Here is a 22,839-nt window from a genome sequence, read left to right as displayed (position 1 = left end):
CATTTCTCCAGCATTGGTATCTTTCATGGATTCACATGCTTAGAATATTCCCCGTCGTCAGGCTGGGAATCCCCGGCACATTATATAGACCCTTTCCCGTAGGAAAACTTTTTCGACGCTATACGTCCTATCCACCTCGTTTTGTATCATGCGTGCCCGCGCCGTCAGGACGCCATGATATAAATACAGGACCCCGCCCCCGCGCTCCCTCAGATTTCGGCCCCCAAAGTAGTGGGGGAACCAGTTTGCATGCTCAGGGGAGGCAGGCGGGCGCATGTGAATCCATGAAAGATACCAATGCTGGAGAAATGGAGTTACAGGTAAGAAACTACTCCCTTCTCCAGCATTGGCTCTTTCATGGATTCACATGCTTAGAATAGATTACATAGCAGTACCATCCCGAAAAGAGGAGGCGTGCATGCAAACTCACATACTTTCCTCACAAAGTCCGTTCCCTATGGTCGTGTACCCATCAGCAATAGTTAACATAGAAAACGAACAATATTCAATCATAATTGCAACAAGATCTAACCCCTCAACCGGGGCGTACCTTATTGGAATATGTGTCAAAGCACTGCCTGTCCCATCCGAGTATCTTCGGCATGTTGTTGTGGCAGGCAGTAATGGCGGGTAAAAGTGTGTGTAGCCGCCCAGGTAGCCGCCATGCAGATGTCCCCCAGAGGGACTCCAGACCACAGCGCCGTCGACGATGCCGCCGCTCTAGTTGAATGAGCTCCTGGGCGTCGCAGAAGAGGCTTACCAGCCTTGGAATGGCAGTACGAAATGGTCGACGATACCCATCTTGACAGTCCTTGCTTTGAAATAGCTTTGCCTTTAGCACCCAAACCATAGGCCACGAACAATTGCCTCGTTGTCCTGAAAGGTTGCGTGCGATGCAGATAAAACTTGAGAGCCCTTTTCACGTCTAATGTGTGTAACGTGCGCTCCGCTCCCGAGCATGGCTCTGGAAAAAACGTAGGTAAGACAATAGAAGAATGTTTATGGAACACTGAAGGAGCTTTCGGTATGAACTGTGGGTTAGTGGCAAGGACCACCTTGTTCTTGAAAAATCTTAAGTATGGTGGGTCTACCATTAGAGCTTGGATTTCTGAAATACGTCGGGCTGAAGTGATGGCCACCAGGAAGGCCAATTTCCACGACAAAAACTTTAGAGACGATGATGACATTGGTTCAAAAGGAGGTTTCATAAGAGACGCTAACACCAGATTGAGGCTCCACACCGGAGGAAATCTCTTCTCGGGAGGGAAACTCCTAAACAGACCCTTAAGGAAGTGCTTAATCAGGCGGTCGCTGAATAATGGTGCAGAATGTCGTTGACGTGTAAACCTGGAGATGGCGGCCAGGTGTACTTTTATCGACGACACCGATAAGCCCTTTTGAGCTCAGAACAGTAAGTATGGAAGGAGCTGTTCCGTCGTAATCGACTGCGGAACCAGACCTGGGTGATCCCCACACCACTGACAGAAACTCCTCCATTTGTACGAGTATGAAGTGTTTGTGGAAGGTGCTCTTGCCGCTTGCAGAATGCGACGACACTCCTCCGGAATCGTTAGCTGACCAAATTCGGCGAAGTCAGGAGCCAGGCCGTCAACTTGAGGCTGTCCGGGTCGTGATGCCAAACAATACCCTCCTGTCGAGACAGAAGGTTGGGGATCTTCCTGAACCTCATTGGCTCCGCCGCCGCCATGTGCAGCAGGTCTGAAAACCACACCTGTCTGGCCCAATACGGGGCCACCAGAATCACCCGACATGGGTACTTGAGGATCCATTGCAAAGTCCTGCGGATAAGAGGAAAAGGAGGGAATGCGTACAGGAATTTGTTCGTCCATGGGAAGGAGAACGCATCCCCCAGTGAGACCTGCTGAGGCCACCTGCTTGCATACTGCGGGCATTTCCTGTTGTCCTTCGTCGCGAACAGATCGATGGAAGGATGTCCCCACTTCTTGAATACATGTTGTAGTTGCTGGTCGTTCAGCACCCATTCGTGAACTTCGTTCATTTCCCTGCTGAGGGCATCGGCCTCCACATTTCTCACACCTGGCAGGTGGAACGCCAAGATTTTCATGTTGTGTTGCAGGGCCCAATGCCAGATTTTCTGTGCCTCCGTCGACAGGGACCTGGAACGTGTTCCTCCTTGTTTCCGTAGGTAAAACATTGTAGTCGTGTTGTCCGTCATGACACGCACCACAGAGTCTCTCAATAGAGGAAGAAAAGATTTTAGAGCCCACCGCACTGCTCTCAGTTCTAGCAGGTTGATGTGCAGGGAGGACTCTTGTAACGACCACCGGCCTTGTACCTGTAACGTATCCAGATGAGCTCCCCATCCGCTCAGCGATGCATCCGTCACCACCGTCTTCTGGAACTCCGGTTCCACCAGAGGTATTCCTTTCGTTAAATGAGTAGAAGCTCTCCACCAACAGAGTGCTTGTACCAGTTGTTCGTCGATGATCAGTCTGTCGGACCAGCGACCTTGGCTCTGCGCCCAACGGTCCGCTAGAAATTCCTGGCAAGGCCTCATAAACAGACGGCAGTTGTTTATCAACGGAATGCAGGATGACATGGTCCCTAGCAGGGACATGTATTTGCGCACCGACACCCTGGTACCGCATCTCCATTCCGACGCCTTGCTTTGTAGCTTCTGTATCCTTTCGCTGGATGGTCTTACAAGGCTTGTGTGTGTATGAAACTCCGCTCCTAGAAAGACCAAGGTCCTCGAAGGCTCTATGGAGGACTTGCTGAAGTTTATCGCGAAGCCCAGTTCCTGTAAGAGGGACATCGTGGCTCCCAGACTGTTTCGTGTTTGTTCCATGGACGACCCTCTGACCAGCCAGTCGTCTAGATAGGGATAGACATGGTGACCGTCCTTCCTTAAATGGGCCGCTATAGGGGCCAAACACTTGGTGAACGTCCTGGGGGAGGACTTGAGACCAAACGGGAGGACCTTGAACTGAAAATGCTTTCGCCCGACGACGAATCTTAAATATCTCCTGTGTCGTGGACGTATTGGGATATGAAAATATGCGTCCTGAAGGTCTAGCGACGACAGATAATCCATGGGTTGCACTGACCTGATCACCTCCTGGAGCTTTAGCATTTTGAATTTTAAGCTCTTTAGCCATTTGTTGAGTACCCTCAGGTCGAGAATGGGCCTCCATTTTCCATTTGGCTTCTTGACAACGAAGAACCGGGAATAAACCCCTTGTCCTTCCTGTGCCACAGGAACCCGTTCTACCGCTCCTTTTTGTAGCATAAGCGTCACCTCTTGTATTAGAACTCGAAGGTGGGGCTGGGCCGAAAACACTGGCGGAAGACTTGGAGGCTTGTTTTTGAATTGCAGCGCATGACCCATGCGAATCGTGTCCAGAACCCATCGATCTGTGGTGATGCATTTCCATTGGTCGATATGATGAGAGACTCGACCCCCCCAGGACGTTCCGAAGGCCGTCATTGGTTGCTGGTTTGCTTGCCCTTCGTCGACGAGGGACCCGAGCCGCGTCGTCTGGAGGCTTGATAATCTCTGGATCTACGTGCCGACTGGGATGCACGTCTGTAACCTTGTGAGGAGTATGAGGGCCTGTTAAATCCGCGGTCCCTAGAGGCTCCAAAGCGGGAGTTTCCGGAAGCACCCCTGAAGGGGCGAAAAGAGCGAAAACTTCTACCTGTCTGGAGGGCGCCGAGAGACCTAGCGGTATCCGTGTCTTCTTTCATCCCCTTCAAGGCTTCGTCTACCTTGTCTCCAAACAGATGTTCTCCTTCGCATGGCATGTCTAGGACTTTGTACTGGACTTCAGGTCTGAAAGTAGTACATTTGAGCCACGCTTGTCGACGCAGTACTACGCCATGATTGATTTGTTTGAAACCAGCCTCTGCTAGGTCCACCGCAATATTAATAGCGTGGTTCGAGGCCTCCTCACCATCTCGTACTAGCAACATGGCTGCTTTTCGATGTTCTTCCGGCAAATGTTCTAGGATAGGGGCTATTTTATGCCACATCTCCCTATCGTATCGTGATACAATCGCCAAGGAGTTGGCTGCTCTTACCGTCATGGCGCCGACTGAGAGCACCTTTTTTCCAAAGGCGTCCTGCCTCCTGGCCTCGCTTTCTGGTGGGGTTGAACATTTTTGCTTTACTCTGGCCTTCCTAGCCGCTGCCGCCGATACCACAGAGTCTGACAGAGGCTGTGATGTTAGACATTTTGGAGTGGACTCCGGAGCTTTAAACTTTTTCTCAGTACGCCCCTTAATAGCCGGTTCCGAGAACGGATGACGCATCGTCTTGAGGTCTTCTTGCCACACGTGGTCCAGGATTGGGATGGCAAATACCGATTTCCTCCTTTGACCCATGTGATCAAAAAGAAAACAGTCTTTCTTTTGCTCCTCAGGAATTAGGCCGAACTCGGAACACGCCTTTCCCATCATTGCATGGAAGGCTCCCACATAATCCGGAGGAGATGGTTGTGCCTGGCTCCTCGTAGACTCCACCTCTACATCCGAATTCCATGTTGGGTCTCTCGACTGTGACAGGGAAATGTCCGACCCTGAGTCACCTCGTATAGAATCGGAATTCGATAGCTCTCCCTCCTCATGCACTCGATGACGATCCTTCACCGCCTGGGAGGCCGACGGGCTTCTGGTCGTCGAGCAAGCTGCTTGAGCTTGTTCGTCGACGGAAGGTGCAGAAAACATCAACGATGAGGTGCCAGGCTGAGGGATCTGCGTATCCAGACGCTGCAGGAGCTTCTGAAGTGTATTAAGCACATCCAGAGACAAAACCGTCTGGGGGTCAGCAACGTCGAGGATAGAGGGGGTACACCCCCGCTCGCACTCATCGTCGACGTATTGGAAGGCCGTAAGCCCAAGTCCGACGGCTGCATAACCATGCATTCTCCGTCCACCGACGACATCGACAAGGCCGTGTCTGGCTGCAGTAGGACCTCAGGGGGGGCCGGGTCACAGACCTCTGGCTGCCAGGCCATAGATTGAGTCACCGTCGACGAAGGAATCCCCACCGCTGCTGCCTGAATAGTAATAGGCATCGTCAGCGACACCGGGGTCGACGAGCAAGTAGCCGGCACCGAGCCTTTAGACTTCGTAGCTGATTTCGTTGCCGACTTCCCTGCTGAAGAGTCTCGACTCACGGAAGACCTAGGACGGTCCCCTGAGGAGGATTTTGATGCCGCTTGCCTCTCCGTCTTAGAGGATGAGGAGGAGGAGGACTTTTTGTGTGATGAGGAAGACCCCGCATGCTTCTCCGTCTGCTTGTCCGCAGGGCGTTTTTCGGCAGGCCGCACCTTCTTCGAGGGAGGCTCCGACTTGCTCCTGGAGGCCGTGGAGCCAACTTCCGATGCCGGATAGGCACCCGCTCCGTCGTTAAGCCAGTCGACCAACCTCCTTTTTCGGTCTTTAAGGGTTTTTTGGGAGAAACCCTGGCATATCTCACATGTGTCCGCCGTGTGGTGCGGGTGGAGACAGTAGATACAATCCATGTGGGCATCACCTTCATAGACTTTTTTGAGTCCACATGTCGCACACGGACGAAATAAAGCTTTTCCGGACATATTTTTTCCAGAATGTAACGTCGCCGAAGCGAAAATACAACCTAATTTCGAATAGCAGTAACCGCGAGGATCCCACTACTTTGAAAGACGGTTGAAATCTGAGGGAGCGCGGGTCCTGTATTTATATCATGGCGTCCTGACGGCGCGGGCACGCATGATACAAAACGAGGTGGATAGGACGTATAGCGTCGAAAAAGTTTTCCTACGGGAAAGGGTCTATATAATGTACCGGGGATTCCCAGCCTGACGACGGGGAATATTCTAAGCATGTGAATCCATGAAAGATCCAATGCTGGAGAAAAAACGTATCCCGAGAGAACATCTAGTCCACACAAAGATCCCGGGGTAAAACCATCACTGTAGAGAACGTGGGGTTTACCACCTGTTCAAGGACACCACAGATGTGGAAAGCGTGTGGCATGTCAATTTACTGAGACCAAACATTTCTTCCATCATGGGAATATACACTGGAATCTTAACACACACACACACACACCAATTCAGTAGCAGAATGGTGATATAGGTCTTCCAATGCCCGTGCAGTGTACTATATGTAGGGAAGACAAAAAGACCAGCCAAGCAACAGATCTCATAACACCGCTCCTACATTAGACAGAGGGTTGCTGACAAACCACTTGTGGACCATTATAGTCACAAAATAAAAAAAATTAAAACATTAAACTAAAATGGACCGAACCCTAAAGTCGTTTGTCCTACAAACCGTCACCCCGAATAGGAGAGGAGGTGACGGTGACGGTGAAAAACAGCTGGGGGGGGGGGACTAGAACAAAGATGGATATGTCACCTTGACAGTGCCCGGAAAGGTCCCAATGTGGACGTTGAATGGAACATGTTGAACCATTAATTCCACAGATAGGAGTTTGATCAGACAGTTCCAGTTTGATAAACCTTTCACTGGGCCCTTCAAACATACACAACCCACTGGCGCACATACGAAGGCGTCAATCACTCAATACATGGTCCCACAGTCTATTATAGCCCTACTTTCCGGGACCATTGTAAAGTATGCTAATACCATCTTGTAAGAGCAAGTGGGCTCTGGATACCTGGATCCCAAGGTAGCAATTATACAAGGGGCATCAGCACTCTACGGGGTGTGTATTTTCACCATCCATCTAGGTTCCGTTTACTTACACCATTCGTGCATATTACGAGTATGCTCAATTCACTGTTAATGTACTCCCAGGACTAACATCATTTGGATATTCATATCGAGGTCACAATGCTTTTAAGCATTGGTCGTGCTTCACTTTCTGATTTAACCATCTATATTTTTCAATGACCGTGGCACCATTTAAACGCCCGGTTTATATCCTAGGCCGGGTGGGTATCATCCCTTTGTGAGTGTTTTGAAGATGGCCGCCGGGTTAGTAGAGAGTTTTTTCAGTGTCTGCACGTAGCCCTGGTTACCATGACTACCCTCCATAACAAACAAGTTGAGAATCTTGGTGAGGCACACAGTCTGAATGCAGTTGCAGGGATACGACTGCTCCCAACGAGGTGATTTTGATCACGGAAGCTCTTTGATTCCCCCCCAGACACGGATCAGGTGACATATGGGACCCACAGGGAGGGACTGGACATAACCCACTCTCGTGGTGCAAGGCTCCCACTCCGAGATATTTGGGAATTTAATTATATGCATTTTTGACTTGCAAGAGTAGACTAGTGGCGTACAGGAAATATGCAAAAATACGAGGTTGATCAGCGCAATTGGTCACAGGAGATCCCCACATGTCCCTGCAACTAGTTTTTCCACCGCACACGCATATTGTTTCTGTTTTGAGGGGGCCCCATAACCCTCAGCTCTCACACTTGTGTACCATTAAGTGACTCCATTTTGAGGGGACTGAAACTAGATTAGACCAGGCTCCACGCACTGCCAGACAGCGCAGATTCCACGTGCAACATTCAGTTAAGCACGGTATGTTTCCCCAGTGGAGATGAGGTTTGTCATTGTTTGAGAGGCCCCATAACGTTGGGTTTATAGTTGACAGTGCATTACAAGCACCATTTAATCTATTTTGAGGGGCCTGGGACCTGAGCAGCCCATGCTCCACGCGCTGCCCGAAAGCGCAGATTCCATGTGCAATATCCAGTTAAGCATGATAAGTTTCCCTGCTGGGGATACCGTTTTTGTGACTTTTGAGCTTGTTTAAATAACTGTCCCGGAAATTAATTTAGTACATGTGTTTATTGTAGATTCCCCCCCCACAGGAAGCTCTTGCCAGCGCCCATACCACAATTCCCCGTCCTGATGAAGGCTGTTACATTTACAGCAGTCCAAGTTTTCTGAAACACCGAAACGCAGTTGTGTTGACTTTTTATATCAGACTGTCAATTTTGTAAACTGGGCACTATGTTTATGTTTCAAACATGTATCTCTATAACACCCCGAGTAAGGTGCAGGGGTTTGTACCGATAGGATTTTTTGCGTTCTACGTAGATTAGTTTCTACTATTGTATCTCAGTCACTATATGTTTTTTGTTTGGGAATGCTTGGCGTTTACTCACCTGTGACCACCATTAACCTATATTTAACAATGTATATTTGCCTAATCTAATAATCATTAAATATTGGGTCTTTGCTCATCCAGGTACGCACTGATCAGTTCAACTAATAAGAAGGATCCAGTAACGATCTTCACTTATTTCAACCACTTTAGATTTAATGGGACGAGTATGAATGTCCGAGCAATTTTCATGCTTAGGGCTTTTTCCTTATTGATACTTGTATTCGAGTTCACATACAAGTTCTCAAACTTATCTGTTATTTCGTTTTCACTGAGACAAGTATGATGAATGCACTAGTTATACGAGTTTTCCCTCCGGGTCTCTGCTTTTCCGTTTACCACTTTTCACTGGGGCTAGCATCACTGGGCCTGCACTCAGGACAGGAAGTTTCTCACATAGTCAGGTTGGCTTTGAGCGTCTCTTTCTCTCGCTTTGTGTCTGCTCCGTGAAGCAAGTGAGTCTGTGGTCTCGTCTCGGCGTTGGTGCAGAACTTAACTGTCTGACTCTTGGTCACGCCACCACTTAAGTATTATCTTCGCTGGGATTCCCTTTCCCAGCTTCTACTGCTTCCAGCTTTTCTCGTGTCAACTTCACACACCAGCTTTCATCCAGGTTTAAACACTGCATGTCCCGGTCTCTATCTACTCTTGCTGCACAGCTGACTTGAAACTCCGTTGCTTCTCCTTCAAGGTAACTCCTTTTGCTTTTATGATGCATTGCTGGGTCTTGCCCAGCGAAGCCACAGTCCTTTCTCTTTGTTGTTTGAGTGTTGTGTATTACTCGGGCACTCTTCTCAGTATTACAGGAATACTTCTCAGGATGAAACAATGGTTCTATATCACAGTAACAAACAGTAGCCCTTTGTCTTTTGTGTTGTAGCTGTTAATGGTGCGTTGTGAGTGAGTAACTTAAGGAGACTTTGAAACGCGGGTCCTTGTCCCTAAGGGGGGCAGGGAGGGTGGTGACTACTAGTGAGGTCCCACTTGCCTCTACCCCTAGTGAAGGTATTACATAGTGGGCTCACCTCCCTAGCCTTACAGGGAAAAGCTCCCCCATGGGGAGAAGTAAGTGAATCCTGCGATTTGTCACAGACCTCAGGCCTCGAAAAAATGATATTCTTGGATGTGTAAGGTCAAGTGGTTGGAACCCATAATAGACCATAAGCTTGAGATAACTGTGGGCACTGCAAAATTTTAATAAATGGGTAACATTTTGTATTTGCGACATTGTAATCAAGCCATTAAGCTACTGTGAAGCTTGAGGCATACAGAGGGAACATTGGGGGCTTCCCCATTTAGCATTGAGAACAGATTTCTTTTGTTTTATCATGTGGTATACCAACCTTTATTACTACATGGATCTGACACTACATAGAGATTACAAAACGCACCAAAATTTAGAAAAATTTAGAACATGCCATGCTTTCCAACTGTGCGTTTTAAACCTTTCACTTCAATAGGTTCTTAAAAGATCATCAATAGTATATGCAAATTACTGGCACCCTCTAAGACACAGAGTGGCCAAAGACGAAATTGAATCCAGCAGGAGAAAATTGATTCATGAAAGCTTGCAGTGTAAAACATACACCAAAGGGAAAGAGCAGACACAGATTGGCCCTTGCTGTCAGGTGAGAGACCAGACCAATGGAAGAGGAGAGGGGGGACAGAAACAGGAAGCAGGGAGTAAGTGGAGGACCGGGTGAAGGGTATTCATGCGAGTTCATGTCGAGAAATGGGGCCTGCTTTAGGGCAGAGGTCGTTTCTACTGCCGAAGACATGGTTTGCCGGGTGCACTGCAGCTTCCCTGGAAACCTCCCATGACCAAGCAGCCCTGCTCTTCAATGGGAGCCCTGAAAGCTCTCCAGAGGAGCGCTCAGTGCCCCTGCTCCAGTGGTATGATGACAGTTTTCTGGGCAGACCATGGAACACATCATGAAGTGAGTACATTTGACCCGCCTGCTGCGTTCAGGCACCTTGATCCGTGTTTGGAAAACCCCACACCTCCTTACACAGTGAAAGTGAAGATGTGTTATTAACACGAGTGCATTACAGATTGTAAAGAAACAAACTGTTAATGTATCACAGCCAAAAGTGAGTCAACAGTCTCCTCAGGAGAGTCAGGGGCCTTATGTGACATTTAAGCCTTGAAAAAAGGATCCTCGGCCGAGCCGGAACTGGCAAGTCCAGGGTGTTTACTGGACATCCCAGGTGCTGCCTCAAAATTAGCTTCCAATGGAGGAACTTCAGCAGAGCCGGTACTCGAAGGACTGAGGTGCATGACTGCCTTCTTTGCCCCTTCGACAGAGATGGTACCACCACAACCATGAACGTGGGAAGGTTGAGGAATGTATCTCACTGACAGGACTCTCAAAGAGGGTCCCTCAGCTCTGTCGGTACTGGATTTAGCCCCAAGAATGGGAACCTCGGAATGGAACCCGGGACGGATAGCACCCTCATGAGGGGCCTCGAGACGTGACTGTGTGGAAAGCTCCAGAAATTGAGACCTCAGGGCATACCCCGGTATCAGTGTGGAAAGCTACAGAAGAACAAGTTACTTACCAACTGGTAACGTTCTTTCGATTGGAAGTTCCTCCAACGTATTACACATCTTTGACATGTAATGTACACAGCTGTGGACATTACATGTCAAAAATGTGGATACGTTGGCAGACACAATCCATTTGAAATGGAGGCTTCACGGCGAACTGAGGTATCCAGAGTCACTGAAGAACTGGGCTGAACTTCCCCAAACGGGGAACCTCAGAACAATGTCTGGTTTTGGCAGGCCCACTGCAGGAACCCTCATAGGAACATCTGGTGTGCCCATTAGGCCCTTTCTGGGGCACCTCAGGGATGCCCCTAGTGACAGAGCTACTCGAGCCCCTCCCGGTCCTGGAAGACCCCGGGAAGGTGTCCCCTGGCCGGGGCGCCCTAAAAAGTAAAGACCTTAACGGGCGTTTCTTTTCATCAAAAAAATTCCCAGTGATGCTAGTGCGTCCAGCCCCAACCGCACACAGAAAAGGATTGAAGGGTGATGCAAGGGGCGGAGCTCAGGAGAGCAGGGTAAGGCCACATGCAGTGCTCCGCGTAAAAATAAAACGACCATAAAATAAATAAAATGTTTGGTGCTTTTTGCAAAAGTGCTGTTGTCCCGTCCCGGAGGAAAGGGGACAGGACGTAGGAGCATGAATGGCCAAAACAAACATTTCAAGATTTCACAACATCAAGCATTCCAATATTTATCTTGATGTACACAATGTGTGCACTAGACGTGAAACCAACACCAAGGGTTTGAAAAAAACATAACTTTTCTTAAAGGACAAGTTATTAAATAATTATATTTAAATATCAAAAAGCCAAAACTATGGGCATCAGACCAACTTTGGAGAACGCTCTCGGCCATGCAACGTGCATCTACTTAACTTCACCAAACATTAAAGTAGAATGGCTCTATGTCTTCAATTCGACCCCTGGTTTGGTCGAATCTTGTAGCTTCCACCAATCCTTTTTATTTTAAATGTTTAATGGTGTTTTTTTTCACCTTGCGTACTCCTCCCACCCCACTGAGCCCTATATATCATGCAAACTACAAGATTAGACCAAACCAACTTCAAAGTAGCAGTGGTCGAAATAAACACACGCTTTCTAACATTCTATGACCTTTTAAAAACACGTCTCCTCAATCATTTGGTGCCTTGAGCAAGTAGATTTAAAAATCCACACCTCTTAAAAAATATTAGGACTCTGGGCCAAGCACTGAATTGTAGGATGGTGCATAGGATGCAAATATAACGCTGATACACCCACTATCTGAAATGCTTCATGCTCTTTTAAATGGTCTCTCTGTGACCTTTCAAAAATAGTTACCATGCACAGATTAGGCTGCTGAATACACAAAGAAGGCTTTGAACATCAAAACAAGGAGGAAGGGTCAGTGGTTCACTGTAAACCCCTGGGTTCCCAGTGATTACTGATATCTTCTAATGTTCTAGTTGTTCCTTTATTGAAGTTCCAGTACATCATACTGGATTAAGTCAAGTACATCTGAGCTCCAGGCAACATGCACCAGCATCCTCTCGGGTAGGCTACATATCTCCAACGGACTCACTCAGAACACACAACAATACATCAACATTCTCACAGGCTACATTCCATGTCACTCACCCAACATTCCACTCATACTTACAAAGGCAACAGGGAAACCAAATCACTACATTCACCATTTGCAAATTACAGACTTAAGGCAAAAGGCATAGCAAACTGACCAACATGTCGTCTATGGTTGATGAGGAGGTTACGACTGAGCTCAGAGGGATAAAGGCAGGCATAGAAGCCCCTGAACTCTCCAGTCAGCTGGGCAAAAAGGGGTTCAACAGGAAGGGTAACATTGCCTTTACTCGGAAACTAATATGGTTAATTAATCTGCTAAAGAATGCTCTGTTACAGGTGAACATGGCATCCATAAGACAGCTATCACTACATTTGTGCAAACATTTGTGAATGTATTTGTGGACCAACCAGCTTTTCGCTCACAACAAGCCAAAATGATATAACATTTTCTGTACCTTGATGAGCTATGTAGTTCTTGCAAAAGGGAGGGCGAGGGAATTTCTGCAGCTTAAGCCAATACAAAATGAAACCAAGAATGTCATGCACTACCCATTGCTTAACCCCATCCTACATGCACCAGATTTAGTTCAATTGAGAAAATGGAAAAAAAAAAGGGTTGGTCTATCAGCCCTAAATAATGTCTCAAGGTCATCAAGAAACTGTGCAAAACCCAAACACGGTTCCTTTGTTCAATCTTCCATGATAAGATTACCATGCATGAAACGCGAGGCTAGGCCAGAAAGTCACTCCCTTTGATGCCAGAATGCTTTCTGCATAATTCATTGTTGGCATTTCAAAATCCTAGGCAGATATCACGGTACATAGTGAAGTGCACCACCCAAAGCTGAATAAATGTTACAACTCATGAATTGTGTTGCATAGGTATGTCCGACGTTACGGTCCCGACAGTTACAACACAGAAGCAGACTGCACTCAATGTCTGAAGAAGCAATTACTCCTACAAAACCGTGCATAATAACGTGAACATTGGAACACTACTATAAGCATGTTTTCAATCCGTGGTATCACTGGGCAACATCATTTCAATTACTAGATACCAACAAGCGATTCATGAAAAGCTTTCAAGTATACAAAACCAGCAGACTCGGCAGCTTTCCAACATATTTAAACCTGCCTGTGATTAAAAGAAGACAGCCAACATTCAAATCAGCTTGGCCCTGTCCCAGAAGACCCAGCATATCCCAAATTCCAAGGACATCACCCCACCTCCCGCACTGCATACTAGAACACGCTCTGTTGGGCCCCAGTCAAGTGAAGCCTGATTCCCTAAACACAACTAAGAGGTGATATGACTGAGCATAGCCCTCCCGCGAAAGGAAACGCACAAAAACCAAACACTGTTGATGGAAAGCTTAATCACACTACTTTGAAATTAACTCTGCAAAGCTTTCCAAACCATCTTTTAACCTATGTAGCTGTACAAATGGACACCGGTCATTTACAGATCAGGTCTTGACCCTACTCCCAAAAGAAGCTATTAAGGATGAAGGCAAGAACAAGTTAAAACTGTCCGTCATTTTGGGTCTAGATGAGAAACCAACATCCTTAAGTGGAGTACAACACATTACTGGCCTGTTACGGGCAGAATAGTGGTCTACTTCATAATAACAAAAGTAGATTTCCTAAAGTTGTCATTATTGCCATTACACATGGTATTTGCTTATATCCTCAGCTATGAATAATGCGTCACTCCATCTAGAAGAACATTTAGCAGAAATCCGAGCTCACACTTTCAGACAATCTTGCAGCGTCATAAAGACACAGCAATATCAAGGACACTATACCAATTCCATAGCAAAACCCAGTGGAAACGCTAGAGGATGGTGCAAGGTATCCCCTTAGTATGGTTAACAGATATTTAATAAAAGGGGCAAAGCGATGCAAATGTTAGCAATTTGTTCTTTTTGGTAATCAAGTTAAGACAACATTGAAGTTGGTAATCAAGACATCCCAGTTAGTTGTGCCAGACCTCATCACGTTTATTAAATAAAGTATCCTGATAAAGCAAGACTGAATGGGAGCTAGCCTTGCATTAAATGTAGAAGAGAATCGCACTGCGAATTACTTAATCCGACACGTACCTGCACTGTTTTCTTGACTCTATGTGCAGGACCAGGATAGTCTGGGGAATACAAGTCTGTTAAGAATAGGGAGTTGATGAGTGTTGATTTTCCCAATCCAGATTCACCTGAAAGATAGAAACTCAAATAAGTACACATAAATTTGAACGAATCCCAACACTACATTAAAATAATGGCATTATAACAAATGAACACTGCATTTTCGCAACACTCAGGAGATGGCCAGAGCTTTAGGCGATTAACTACTATCCTCCCTCAGACTTAAGACTGAGCTCAAGCCTCAAACTGACAATAGGGCAGAAAAAAAATATTTGCATGGTTCGGATGTTTACAGGAAATATCTCACCGTCGGTCTTAAACAAAAAACATTCATGAACGAAGCACCACACATGTACAAACCTCGCCCATCAGTGCTATTCTCGGAACATGCTATGGTTTGCATCCAATAAACCATTGAAAATGCTTAGGTAAAATCTAGGTGTGGTCTACATTTTGGTTATTTGCATTGTTTTGGCGAAGACCTCATGCTCATTTGAACAACCTACCACAAGAAGGGCTAATTTGCAGGTTAATTAACCAAGGATCTGACAGTTACTTCTAGACACACACACACACGCATGCATGCATGCCTTGGTGGTAGTACAATGGATGCAGGTGGCTCCATCTCATCAACTCTAACATGGCATCATGTACAAGTTCGATGAGACAGTCCCTGGTTAGATTAAAAGTTGCAAGCTACTAGCCATGCATAAAAGGTTACTTGCCTCCTGTGTTTGCAGGCAAGAAGCACAACCTTTATGTAAATCTTGAGCTCTGATATTATTTCACTACACGTTCCACTTCAGGAGGGCATTGCAGCGCCTTCTAGTCACCTGGTCAAAGATCACTTTTCCAACCAACGAATGATACGATCCTATAGGCCAGATGTTCTTAATATAATTAAAATATCTATTGGTTGTAGCTCAGAAAAAACAATTACAAATATACCCTTAATGTCATAAATGGAGATTCTTTTAACATATTCAATCCATTCATTATGCAAACATTATACTAAGTAACTGACCTACCAGAGATGGTGTGGTGTACAATATTTGGGTAACAAACGTGCTAGTGCTCTCTTGCACTAATCTCCTCTACCTGGGAATGTATAAAGCAAATATTTACGAACTTCGAGTCCTTCAACACAGGGCATTTCACCAGATGCTAGGACTCGCTCCGATCACATTAGTACTCGTTTCCAAGCCCTCAAGTGCCTATAGGTAGAAGACAAGATCACCCTTAACGCCAAGTGCTTAACATACAAAATACTAACAGAAGGGTCACAAAAAACCCAGAACTTATCCTAAATCCATAAAATCAAATGAGGAACATTAAGTCGTAAAGCAAAAATAGACTGATAACAGCAAGATAAAAAAAAACAGCAAGTGGGAGGCAGGATGTTCTCTACCACCTCCATGAATGCTGGAACTCCATCCCACTTAACCTCAGACTGGCATTGCACTACATTAGATTTCAGCAAAACCTTATGGAAATTCTGCTGAGAAAAATAGTATCTATGACCATAGTGAAGAGGATAGGCTCATGCAGCCAAACTTCCAATAACCTAGTACTTATTTGTGCTTGGTTTTAACTTGAATCAATGTTCCTTTCTATACCCCTTTTCTCCCAAAGAGACCTCATGTATCAGTATACAATTGGTGTGCTATAAAATACAAAATAATAGAATTGTGTACATCAAAATGTACTCATAGTACACCCATATGTCCATTTCAATGTCAACATGTGTCTGTATATATCTGCATTTCACAAACATCAATATAAAGTTGTCCCCAATATCTATTAATTGAGCATTAACATGAATCCTATGTGCATATTGTTCAATCCTTTCTCGCTAATCTGAGTGGTTACTAATATGGAGTATCGCTGGAATTTCTGGTTTTAATAAACCAGGTGGCGTGTTCCTTAAAATTTGAATAATCCATCTGTAGTGAATTTTCAGTAAGGATCATACACAAAAGAACAGATGAATGATTGGCATATTTTGCATATAGGGAAACATGAGCATTCTCCACTCATTGTATTCATTTTCACATGTGTGTAGATTGGCCTCTGGCCTCTTATTTATGGGGGCTTCAAGGGTATATTGGTATCCCTGTTTTTGGCAGGAAGAAAAAGGAGAACGTCCATTATTACTATCCATACAAGTGCATCTTCGTGTTTGGTGTGTCATAAATGGTGTATTGGAAGAAAACTAATATGGCCCTTGGACCACTTGCAACCCCTTCAGACCACTGGCTGTGCCCACCGACAAGCTGCAACTTTGCTCTTCCGCAAAGCCATGCACTGTAGCGATGGAGCTGGTAAGAGGTCTGCTTGATGAGCAGCACTTTTATGCAGATCCTTTGAAGTGTTCATTTTTTACTATCCTTTCAGCTTATTCATACCTCCGACAGAACATCATAGGTATACAAAACACATGTAAAGAACATACAATAAATTCATCAGTACAATAGTACAGAATTAAAAATGCACGAGGCAAGGTACTATTTAAAAAGAGACGGTCAATACAAATCTATATAGAACTCAAAAGTCATGGGGCAAGGTGAATATGTCTTCTCAGCCAAGCCCTGTGCAGATATTTCTGCTATGGCATAAGTCATCAAATCATAATTTTTTCTTCTACACAGGACCATAGCTTCTGTGGTATTTCTGATCCTGGCACATAGAAATGTGGGTCTGAAATACATTATTCCTAGATCCAGTGACACTGGACATATTAGGAGAAAATTTAGATGATTCTCTTGGGATGTTTGACAATGTTAACATTTATCAGAGGATCGTACATTTCATACATGTGGTCTTTCTGCTAGCGGGTGAGAGCCCATCCTGAATTTAATCTATACAGCCCGCATGTTGAGATGTGTACCCAATATAAAACATTTTACTGCATTAAGTGGTAAAACCATGTGTGCAATATAAAATATTTCTATATTAATTCATTGTTACAGCAAAGAGGACATGCAATGAATGCATGGTCAACATAGCTGACAAATCTGCATGTATCTACATGTTATTCAGTATGGATGTGTTCAGCATGTTAAGTATAGCACAACCCTCAGCAGTAAACTAAGGAATGGCGTTTCATCTCGCTTTTCAGTAGTAGTTCCAGTAGGCATCAAATTTTACAGTTCAATCTGTGTCGGCCTTTTAGATAACCCTTTCAATATTTCCTAGGACCAAGTGGCCGGAGAAAGGAAACTAGTATCGTCAATCTGCAATGGTTAGTGCGCTGGAGATAGAGCAGCATGATTTCACAATAACTCAAAAGCATGCCATGTGCCCTATTGTAAGAAGGTTCCACAGTACTCTACAGATCAGTGCAGGAGTTTGCTTTGAGAGCTACTTGAAGGCCTTTTTCCTGCAGTCTCAATTTTATCTCTGGACCTAGACTGCTAGAGGACTAACCTCGGGAGCATATGCAGTCCTGACGTACTGCTCCCATCATTCATTCATTAAGTGGAAAGAATTTAACGGATGCTTTTTCCAGAGAATATATTAGGCTCTTTCACCAGTACCCGTTCTTTAGTGTTAAAGTAAACACCACAGAAACTGAGAAGATGGGATATACAAGAGCATTGGTCCATGGATGATTAGTGTCCCCGCCCCTTCTTGCTTTTACTGGTAGTTCCTAAGGGGTGGTAGATCTACTTTGGACTATAGTTTTTTTTAAGGAAATCTTAGGCCTTTTGAAGAGGGATAGATAAGGTATTTTGACATTGTTCGATTAAAGTAAAGACAACATTAGGGCATTTAAGGTACGATAACGCTACCAAAAAATATCCAAGAAAGGGAGAGACTCATTTAATCTGAAAGTTGGGAACCAACTATAAACTGTAACACACAGGCTCAGATCGCATTGCAAGTACCAGGCAAGCATCTTCACTACACCCTCCAGTAAATAAGGAGGTTCCGACAGGTGAACAAAACTTTGAGGGAGGGTATTAGGCTTTCCCAGATCTAAGAAGAGCTGTATTTAATCTTGTCATTGTAGGTCTTCCCTCACAAGCAGTTAAGCCAGAAGAATATGTGCTGCCTGTTAAGGTAGCTGCAGTCACCAGGACACAGCGATCGGTGGTAGCAGTTTCTCGCTTTCCCGATGCCTCGATCTTCAAAGTTGCTAGAAAAGGGCATCCTTTATTTTGTGACTTCAATACAAAGTGTTTTCCAAACTGAGGAACAATTAAAATGATGCACTGAATACACCTGCCACATCCTATCTCTTATCAAGATGAACGTGAACTAAGGTTTTTCAATTGTAGGTTACTCGTGAATAACACATTCCTGCTTGCTATTGAGCTGTACACATGTCAAGTGTTATTTGAGGGTGTAATCAAAACAAATAGTAAGGACCATAAATGACCCTACAGTTTCACGCTGGGGATGAAATACATAAATATTGCCTACACCCACGCGTACCTCCCACAACGTTGAACCAATGTATCCACTTGTTTCAAATAGAGGCAGGACCTGGGGGGGTGGCAATGGAGGGGAAGGGGTATGGGCGGCACTATCACCACAACTTCAATCCTAGGGGAATATATAACATGGGCCTGAAGGACAACTACCCATTCAGTAGCAGAGTAAACAAAGGCACAAAGAAACTAAGGTCATGATGCAGTGCGATGCTAAGACAGAAATGAAGACCATATTAGGGATGATCACACCTAAATGGTTTTGAAACTGGCCATATGTCAAATCAGAACATGCAGAAATTGCCTTTTGAAAGAACCAATTACGTCAGAATGCACCAGAAATGGTCTTCAAAGCACAGATACTATAGCTCAGTGGCAACGCGCTCGTCTTGGAAGCAAGACAATGCAGAGCAACCCAGGTTTGAATCCCGGGCCCGCACTTCGAAACCCCTTCGGTATTAAGCACATCAATAACCTATTGTAATACCTTGAATTTGATCAGGCTGCAAAATGTGCACTTGCTTTTGGCTAGTCAATTTCGACTGAAAAAGTAAGAAATAGCAGAAGTACAGATCTTCAACCTACCTACACTGCATTGATGGAACACATCGCTGCCTCTCCTCAATTTGACCCTAGATGAGCGCCGAAAGCCCCAAGACTACCAGTCCGACAAAGAAAAGCCTTACAAGACACTTTTGAGCCCCAAAAGAAAGAAGAACATAAGGTATTTCAGGAGGCTTTATTCCCCTGGTCTGCCTAAAAGGACCTTAAAGACTCTTAGGCACCCTACCTTATTAAAAACATCTTCACAAACATTTTGCTGCTGAAATATTTGCCTGATCCTCTGTCTATAAACCAAAGTGCCCCTTTAGTTTCAAGCATACCATCCGTTTTTTCCCCATACAGGGAGGGCCGCAGTGTAATTGTGTGCATTTTTAAGAATCCGGTTTCATGGAACCTTGGCTGGACATTTTTATTTTGGTATGACAGTACTATTATTGTTTGTGTTTCACCCTGTGCCATCTCACATACCACCCTTTAGGGTACAGCCTGTCTTTGGCCCCCATTACCCAAAGAGGCATACCTGCCGGCCTGCGCCCGTTTCAACTATAGGATTGGGATCATTGCAGGTTTAGACGTAATGTGAGGAGGAGTCGGCGTGTTAGCCACTACACATCCCTGTACTCCTGCAGATTAGTAGTACCTTCATCTCACAGGGTTTGATGGTGGGGACGGGGTTAAGCTTTGAATGGGTCAACCATTCCAGGCAAAGTATTGAGAGGCATGCAGAACAGTGCCCCCAGGTCTGCCAAAGTGGACAGTGTGCTACCAAAAGCTTATCGCCCAGCGTACGCTTCAGCGCGTTCTGTTCTTTTGATGGTCCAAGAGGCATTCGATGAAGGCTGTACTTTAAACTTAAAAGCACAGGCTTGTTCACATTTATTTATTAGTATTAAGTTTAAAAAAAATACCTTTTTACCAAGTGCAGCTGCATCAACATCAGTAATTCATCATAATAAAAGGTCGGCATTACAAAAATCTATAACAAAATTCCAGACTTCAATTTCAAAACAAAATCAAATTCCATTCCCCTGCATTCACGGCAAGATCATAGACACAGTCAAAAGCATTCGTTCCCGCCAGGCTAATTTATCAGGAATGATACACTGCTGGTTATACAGAACAACCAGATTCCATTGTTCCTAATAGGCGAGAGACATATTTTAGGTAGTTTAATAATGCCAGAGTCAATGACAAACTCACCAGCCCCCCCCGTTCCCCCACCCTTTTCCCCCCAGCGATGGAACGTCACTGATGAAGGTAGCCAAGTGTTGCAAGGTTTCAATTGTTGAATTGGAAGTACACAATCTAGAAGTCAGATCTGCCTCACTTCCATACCTAACCCTCCAGGCACTCACAATTTCTCTAGTTGGAAGAGCAATTAGACGAAAACGCATTAACTGGGTACGATGATAGCTGCTCGGGAATTTCACCCAGTATTTGGGCAATGAATTAAGCGCAGGTGCTTCCAAAAGAGCTTTCCCATAGCGCTTGTATGCTGATCTTTCATATTGGGTTTGAATCCAGTCCATTGCCCACAGTTTGTTTTACTTTACACGGATTGCTTTTATTTCACAGTGTTTAGTAAATCACACCTTACCCGTGACAGCGTTTCTCAAAGTGCCTGAGCAGTAAGTGGTATGAAAAACTGGGGCCTTCTTAAATCTTGACCTAGGTAAAATTGGTTAAGCTTCAATAGATTAGCAGCCCAGTGCAGGCCCAGTACGCAGCAATCTGACCACATATAGCACCCTCTCAAATATCACTCATTTAGAAGCAATAAATCTAATAGGCTTGTCTTCATCTTGCCAATAAACCAAATGCCTCCTATGGACCTCGAGGGGCTCACCCACCAAAACATCTTATTTCAAACCTTTTGGAAACTGAACAGGTTGAGAGGTATGTATAAGAGCTGGGGCAAGGAGCAGTGGTGCCCCCAGAAATGTTGTATATGGGTGTCCTGATAAGGTCACTGGAAACCTTTGGGTGGCACTCCGTAACAAACAGGCGGGCCAGTGGGGGAGGTGCAGAGTTTTGTTAAGGGTGGCCGTGGCCCCCCCTTGGCCACCCCTTGATGCTGCCTCTGGCAAGGGGCCTGCCCCTCAACCACATACCATATCTAGGGATACGCTGTCCGAGCACAACATGGGTGGGCTCCCACTACCTTCCTGTCATGGTGCATAAATGGCAACTTGGACCACTCAATTCTGAAGATGCTATTCCTGAGTCCTAGCTTTTTCCTTTGCATTCTGGGACTTTTATAAACAAAAATCGGTGAGTGCAAGACCCAGAATCCAAATGAGCAATTAGGGGCATCCCAAACTTAAAACATTTTGGTAAGGGGGGGGGGGGGGGGCTCGGCCTTAAAAAGTTGGCTGGCCACTGGTCTAGGGTCATCGGATTCAGCAGCTGGTGAATATAAGGCACAGTGACAAAGGACAGGGCCACAATTTGGTCCAGTGGGGAGGCCGAGATTTCAGCCCAGGCTTCTAGGTTCAGCACTTTGCAATTAAGCACTGAATATTCCAAGCAACACAGTAACTTTTTATTTTTTGTTTTATATAGCAGGTACTTATTTCGTGTTGGACAGCATTTGTACTGATAAGTATAGCATTGAAGCGCTCAGGCAGTCTAGACCGACATCTCGATGTCACAGTTTTAATTAAGCACACCTTGTATTGCTACTTAATTGGACGGAGGCATAAAGAGAAGGGGACTTGCCTATTATCAATTTTGTTGATTCGAGGAAGCCGGGATTGGAATCAATGTCAACCAATTTCAAATTATGCATTCCCTCCCACATCACTGACACAAAAATAAATAACTACAGCTAAAGCAAGCGGACAATACCAGCCATTTCAAAACTATGCTGCAGTGGGTCATGTTGGTACTAGAGCTACACCTTTAAGTTATTTATTTTTCAGTCTGCATCTGCTTGCGTCATTTCCAGCCCTCCTCCCAGAAATGAGGGTTTGACAACTTAAGGGTGGATAGTAATTTCACCATTGAACCCTAAAAAGCAAACACGTACATAAATGGTGGGGAAGGCAGCCAAGACTATAATGATCCAAAGTATACATGTGGGTTATGTCTTCGAGCCAGGAAGAGGACCACAGTAAAGTGGTTACCAACAGAACGATAATCCTGTGAAATTACCATACCATTACCTTTCAAAGGTCTGCCTTCAAAGATCCTCAGCGAAGCAAACCCTACACCTTGACTGCCACAAAGCCAGGAAATCAAAACCATGTACATGTGGGTTAGGTATAGTCACAAAACACCAACGATCTTCACCAAATCTCGACAATAGTGAATTAAATCAAACCCGGTAAAGAATAAAACTATCCCTCGCCTCCATCTTGGAGTGTGCACGAGAACCAAAACTTCAAAGTAGACTACCGCCAAAATAGTGTGAGTATATTTACTCAGTTTTTATCTACATTTTACTCCTATAAACAAGTAAGCGTGGACTGTTCAACTG

The 22,839-nt window shown here is 45.2% G+C and overlaps 1 protein-coding gene across 2 annotated transcripts in view; it reads right to left on the bottom strand.

The window, feature by feature from the left end:
* The window catches only part of SEPTIN7 (septin 7), a 704,343-nt gene that overhangs the window by 538,983 nt on the left and 142,521 nt on the right, over positions 1-22,839 (bottom strand). For both annotated transcript variants that reach the window (XM_069613251.1, XM_069613252.1), the window contains exon 2: positions 14,326-14,432. In XM_069613251.1, coding sequence (XP_069469352.1) covers positions 14,326-14,432 — 107 coding nt within the window. The remainder of the gene's footprint in view (positions 1-14,325; positions 14,433-22,839) is intronic.

The sequence above is a fragment of the Ambystoma mexicanum genome, chromosome 5p (assembly GCF_040938575.1).
Source record: "Ambystoma mexicanum isolate Mex_15411 chromosome 5p, UKY_AmexF1_1, whole genome shotgun sequence".
NCBI classification, from domain to species: Eukaryota; Metazoa; Chordata; class Amphibia; order Caudata; family Ambystomatidae; genus Ambystoma; species Ambystoma mexicanum.
The sequence above is the reverse complement of the archived record's forward strand: the minus strand, read 5'-3'. Positions and strand labels throughout refer to the sequence as shown.